This window comes from Haplochromis burtoni, unplaced genomic scaffold, assembly GCF_018398535.1.
Source record: "Haplochromis burtoni strain Fernald_Lab_line unplaced genomic scaffold, NCSU_Asbu1 Contig_14, whole genome shotgun sequence".
In the NCBI taxonomy this organism is placed as follows: domain Eukaryota; kingdom Metazoa; phylum Chordata; class Actinopteri; order Cichliformes; family Cichlidae; genus Haplochromis; species Haplochromis burtoni.
The window spans coordinates 3,419,561-3,425,131 of record NW_024582375.1 but is presented as its reverse complement, the minus strand read 5'-3'; the positions used below and the strand labels follow the sequence as shown (position 1 = coordinate 3,425,131).

At 39.3% G+C, this 5,571-nt stretch overlaps 1 protein-coding gene across 1 annotated transcript in view; it reads right to left on the bottom strand.

Annotated features, from left to right (window-relative positions):
• cerk (ceramide kinase) overlaps window positions 1–5,571 on the bottom strand; it is a 49,950-nt gene that overhangs the window by 28,142 nt on the left and 16,237 nt on the right. The window contains exons 4-5 of the mRNA XM_042217855.1: window positions 2,763–2,888; window positions 2,027–2,093 (exon numbers count right to left, since the gene is read on the bottom strand). Coding sequence (XP_042073789.1) covers window positions 2,027–2,093; window positions 2,763–2,888 — 193 coding nt within the window. The remainder of the gene's footprint in view (window positions 1–2,026; window positions 2,094–2,762; window positions 2,889–5,571) is intronic.

Here is a 5,571-nt window from a genome sequence, read left to right as displayed (position 1 = left end):
TACAAGGATGCCAGCTGCCGTTAAACCCCGAAGAAGAAGCTGTGTCCCAGAATTCATAGCGCGGCCCAGCTCAGTTTCCAACAATGGCGGCAGCTAGTTAGTTTTAATATTACTCTTATTATTCTTTCTGGGTCACAAAATAAATGTTTAACATATTTTCAGGCGAGAATGTAGCTGTGTAAACCTCAAATATCTGCTCAGTTTATCAAGACACCACATATTTTCAAAAGCGCTCCGACGTTTTCGGAGACGTCTGTTACCCACTAGCTCGATAGCTAGCCGGGGGCAAGGCTCACTAGAGCCGTGAGAACACCGGACTCCCGGCAAATCGTTTTCAAACCCACCGCCGTCTTTCGCTACTCAGGTTAAACATGATATATGAGTCACTTAGATAACTTAAAAATGTTATTGTTTGGCTTTTTTAGTATTTTATTTGTTCCTGAGTAAATCGGTTTGGCTGAGATTAAAGTTATAGTTTTTACACAGCTGAATAAACGTCAAGCAGATTAAACTCCATCGAAACAATCTGCAAATGTCATTAAAATTTAATAAACTATCATCTTGTCTTTATTTTTAGTTAGCACATACCTTAAACACTTAAAGCTGTAAGCTAATGATAGTTATATAAGAGCAGATGCATGCTGGTGCAATAAGCTGTACGTTTTACGTCCAATGGATGCATGATCTGATTAGTCGACTAATCCCAAAAATAATCGGTGACTAGTCGACTATCAAAATAATCGTTTGTGGCAGCCCTACTTGTCAGTAATTGTAGAAAATGTGTTACTCCACTTGCAAAAAAGCTCAACTTTCATGACTGTGAAATTAGATCAGACAAGAAGTTTGTGCCCACATAATGAATGTTCATCCTGTGACCATACACATCAATTTAATCACTTTTATTTTGAAATTAATCCCCTGCTTTTAATGTTGCTTGTTCCACCTCCTTTCTTTGTTCCCATTTTCCTGTGAATATTTCAGCCTACCAGCTAATTAGCCATCTAGCATATATACAGCCATCCTCCCCTTTCTTCCCTGCCTCACTGTTTAACTCATTCACTGCCAGCCATTGGCAGTGAATGAGTTAAACCCATTGACCCATTCACTGCAATTGACGGCTATAGACGTCAATGGCAGTGAATGAGTTAAAAGCAACCTTTAAGATTGGCTTGTTGGAGTTTTTAGACCCTACCTACCAGTGTATGACCCAAGCTTTGAACATTAAAACTGAGTTATGGATCATTACCACGATAGAGTTTTGAATTAATGGATATGTCTCAATCTCCTTTTTCTTTGCAAAGTGTTTTTTCACACTTATATTTAGTTTTCAGTTTAATTTTAGTTATCTAGAATAACCTTGAAACGGGCCAGTAATGAAAACACGAAAGGAAAGAACCTTTCATTTTTATCATTTCCTGTCACGCTATGACACAACAGCACCAAACCTTTTGAACTATTTCAAGTCTTACCATAACACCAAACTAAACTGAACGTTCCCAACAACAATAGATATGCCGGCAACATAACAACCCCCATTCTACAAAAGAAACAGCATCAACAGCTACCAATATAAACCACCAGACTGATGTGTTTTTAAGCTTTATATCTCAAAGAGTTAACATGGCTACAAACCGTTAATCTTACATTGGAGTGCTTTTAGAGCACTTACATCCAACATCTACTCAGTTTAATCTTCTTTTATTATTATTATTATAAACCAATAAATTTTCTTTGTAAGCATTTATTGTGGCATAGAGAGATTTAAGAAATGTCCTGACAAAGAAGGTTAGTGATTAAGATAATCAGAATATTTTCCCGTTGTTAAATATGAGAAACACAAAGAACTTTGTATCCGTAATCTGTCACAACACAGACTGCAATACAGCAGAGGTTAATACAAACTATGGCCGAGTTTCTCAGTAGCTTTATTAAAGTACGAGCAAACAAAGAAGAGTCAAGTTCATGTCCCGGTGAAGAACCAGTTTTCAAAGCCTAAAAGCAAGAGCTACCTAGCTTAAGTACCTACCCGTCATATTTATCTAGATTGGCCTCTGTTTTCAAGTGGTCTTCAGCATGATTGGCACGCTCTGTAACTATGGAAACAAATCAAATGGCAAGCATTAGTAGGCATTCAATGAAAGGGAATATACTGACAAAATAACTAGGCACTTTGTGGCTTGACTGGTAGAACAAGCACTCTATTACATGCATTTTGAAATACAAGACAAGGAAAGTACTTCACCTTTGAAACATTCACTGGAACCTATCGAGCAGATTAATGGTCAGAAGAGGCATAAGTGTGCTGGCAACCCCCCCCCCCCCTCCAAAAAAAACTCAACCTAATTCAGCTACTGTATACTAGCAAGCAAAATGAGCCTATAAAACCAAAAACAATATTTCAACAGTAATTCTGTTTACCAGGCATATAATAGCAACACACACACACAATCCTGTAACCTACAGCAGCTGTAGGAAGCCCAAGGTGAATAGCGGTCCCTCTGATGGACCATCAATACCCCAGACTATGTGTAGCTGTAACAAACACTTATTGAATAATAGATGTGTTTGGATACCCGAGCTTATCAACTATCACAGCTTCCATTAAGGTGGTGGCATGATTAATGGCACTATAAGCCAAATCATATCCTTGCAAGCCTCTCCAGTCCCCACGAGAGGCCACAGTGGCAGTGGAGATCTATATGGCAACCATCAAGACTCATTTTTTATTTAAATGTTGAGGAATGCTACTGATAGGGACTCACCAATCACAGTGGTCGCAATGCCGGCAAGGCGAAACATTGGGGCCACCTTCTGCTCGTAAATACGTTTCCCACGACGCTTTCCACCGAATGGATTGATGTATACCAGAAGGCTCTTTGGTCGATTGGCTGCAAAAAGAGGGAGGGGCATGAGATCATCTTTTAAAATGTGTAGAGTTTACCTTTTTTTTTTTTTTGAAACAAATGTCCAGCTGACAAAAGCTTGATGAAGTTTTCATTAACCAGAGACCTTTCTCAAAATGCTCAGTCAACCTGACTTGTCCCCAAAACATGCCGCTCAAGAAATAAATGGTGTGTCTACTGACTGTAGGAGGAGTGCGAAGCAATTCAGAGGCACTGCATCATTCGGTGATAAACCTACAAAGAGCTGCGATGGAGAATACTAAATGGCTTGTTTATGGCTGTTGTGGAGGAGTGCATTTAGGACAACAAACTAAGATACATGGGATGCTCAAAGTGAAAATGAATGGATTTGGATCAAGTGTTAAATGAGTACAAAGAAATATAGGGTGCCATATTGTTTGGCAATAAGACAAAAGTTCCATTAGATTACATAAATGGATTGTAAATGGGCAATGTAAAGGTGTGTGACTAATACTACTGAAGATGCAGCGACTTATTCAAAATGAATGTGGTTAATTACCTTGAATTGATTCATCCTGCCAAGTGAAATGGGACTAAGAGGACCATTTTAAATGGCTTAAACCCACCTTCCACTCTTATTTCAGCATGTTAGTTAAAGACTAAATTCTGTACAGCCTAATCATGTGATGCTTATTAAACCCAGAGCATAAGAGAGCATTTTGCACTCAGGTGAAAAATAAAATGCAAACTCAATATGCTTGAATAATAGTCTAGTAACTTTGCATCACCATGTAATCTGTTAGTACACAAAAAACATTACATTTAGCAAGCTAATTATTTTGTAAACATGTTGATGGATAATGTGCTGCTATGTTTGTTTTAAGTTATATACTGTATATGCCATTCTCTTTTACTGTAGGACTGCCCATTAGCTATCCTAATTATTTTTATTTTTTTATTTAATATTTCTAAATAGGGCTGCCACGATTAGTCGACTAGTCACGATTACGTCGACTATTAAAATCGTCGACGACTAATTTAATAGTCGACGCATCGTTTGAAGCTTTGTAAGATCCCAAAAGACGCAGGAATAAGTAGTAGGATTTAAGAGTGTAATAACGGACTGAAACAGAAGATGGCAGCACTGCATGTACAAGGATGCCAGCTGCCGTTAAACCCCGAAGAAGAAGAAGCTGTGTCCCAGAATTCATAGCGCAGCCCAGCTCAGTTTCCAACAATGGCGGCAGCTAGTTAGTTTTAATATTACTCTTATTATTCTTTCTGGGTCAGCACCAAGATGGCGGCTTGAACAGTCGTGTTTTTTCAGGAGCTCCGAAAGACCGCAAAATTTACTAAGTAACTTTATTCTCTTTCCACTCGAACTATAACTATGGATGCCCAAAAGGTTATTAAGAATGCAAAGCTGCAATTTGTGCCGTCAAACCCCATTGTTAAGACGTCGTCGCATGCTAAAGTCAGTGACCATGGCTATGCTAGCACTGAAGCTGCCAACGTGGGCTTGAACAAACGAGAACGGGGAACAGACTCGGCGCCGCCAACTCCTTCGAAACAACCGCCAGAGGAGAAAAGAACAAAATCTTCAGAGAAGGAAGATGATATCTCCAATAAAACTATTTTTGAAGCCATTATGGGACTTGACAAAAAATTTGAAGCACAACTGGAGGATATCAAGGAACAAAACAGACAAAGTGCAGCTATGGTTGCCAGCTTGGCTAAGGCTGTAGAGTTTAATGCTGCAGAGATAGTTGATTGCAAACTTAAAGTTGTTAAACTGGCAAATGCGAATGAACAGCTGCTTAAAGAAAATGAAGACTTGAAAAGAAGAGTGAGAGAACAAGAGCGCTACCGAATGAGGTGGTGCCTAAAACTGAAAGGGGTGAAGGAAGACAAAGACGAAAACATTAGAGTGAAGGTTTTGCAAACGCTTCAGAAGATTGCCCCTGACTTGAACTTAGAAGAGGCCGTTGATATTGTCCACCGCTTAGGGAAACGAGTTGATGGCAGAAACAGAAACATCATTATTCTATTCACACAGAGGCGAATTAAAGAAGAAATGTGGAGGCGCACCAAAGACTCTTCAACCTGCAAGCAAGAAGGCATCAGCTTCGCGGAGATGTTGCCGCAGGAGGACATACAAGATCGACAGCGCCTATGGCCTCTGGTGGAGGAAGCAAGACGTGCGGGTAAACGGGCCTACTTTCGTGGTCCACATGCCTTCATTGATGGACGCAAAGTTGAGGAAAGACAGGAGAACTAAAAATGACAAAAACTGAAATAGTGGAAACTTGTTCGCGGTCTGAGGAGCTCAGCATTTAGTACTTTTTTTTCCTTCTTTTTCTCACGTGGTGAGTGATATTCTGTCTATAGTTCATGTTGAATGTTAACATTTGTTTTGGTTCTTTAAATGTTAGGGGTTTAAGAGAATCTGTTAAAAGAAAAGCCTTATTTTTGTACTGCAAAGGTAAAAAATCAAACTGTATTTTCCTACAAGAGACTCATTCATCTGATAGTGATGTATCTTTTTGGTCAAACCAATGGGGTAGCAAAATCCTGTTTAGCCATGGCTCAATGAGGTCGGGGGGTGTAGCAATTTTATTCAATAACTTTCCCGGGGATCTTGTAATACAACGAACTGACTTGAATGGTCATTGGTTGATTGCTGTAATGAGAGTTGAAAGTTATCTCG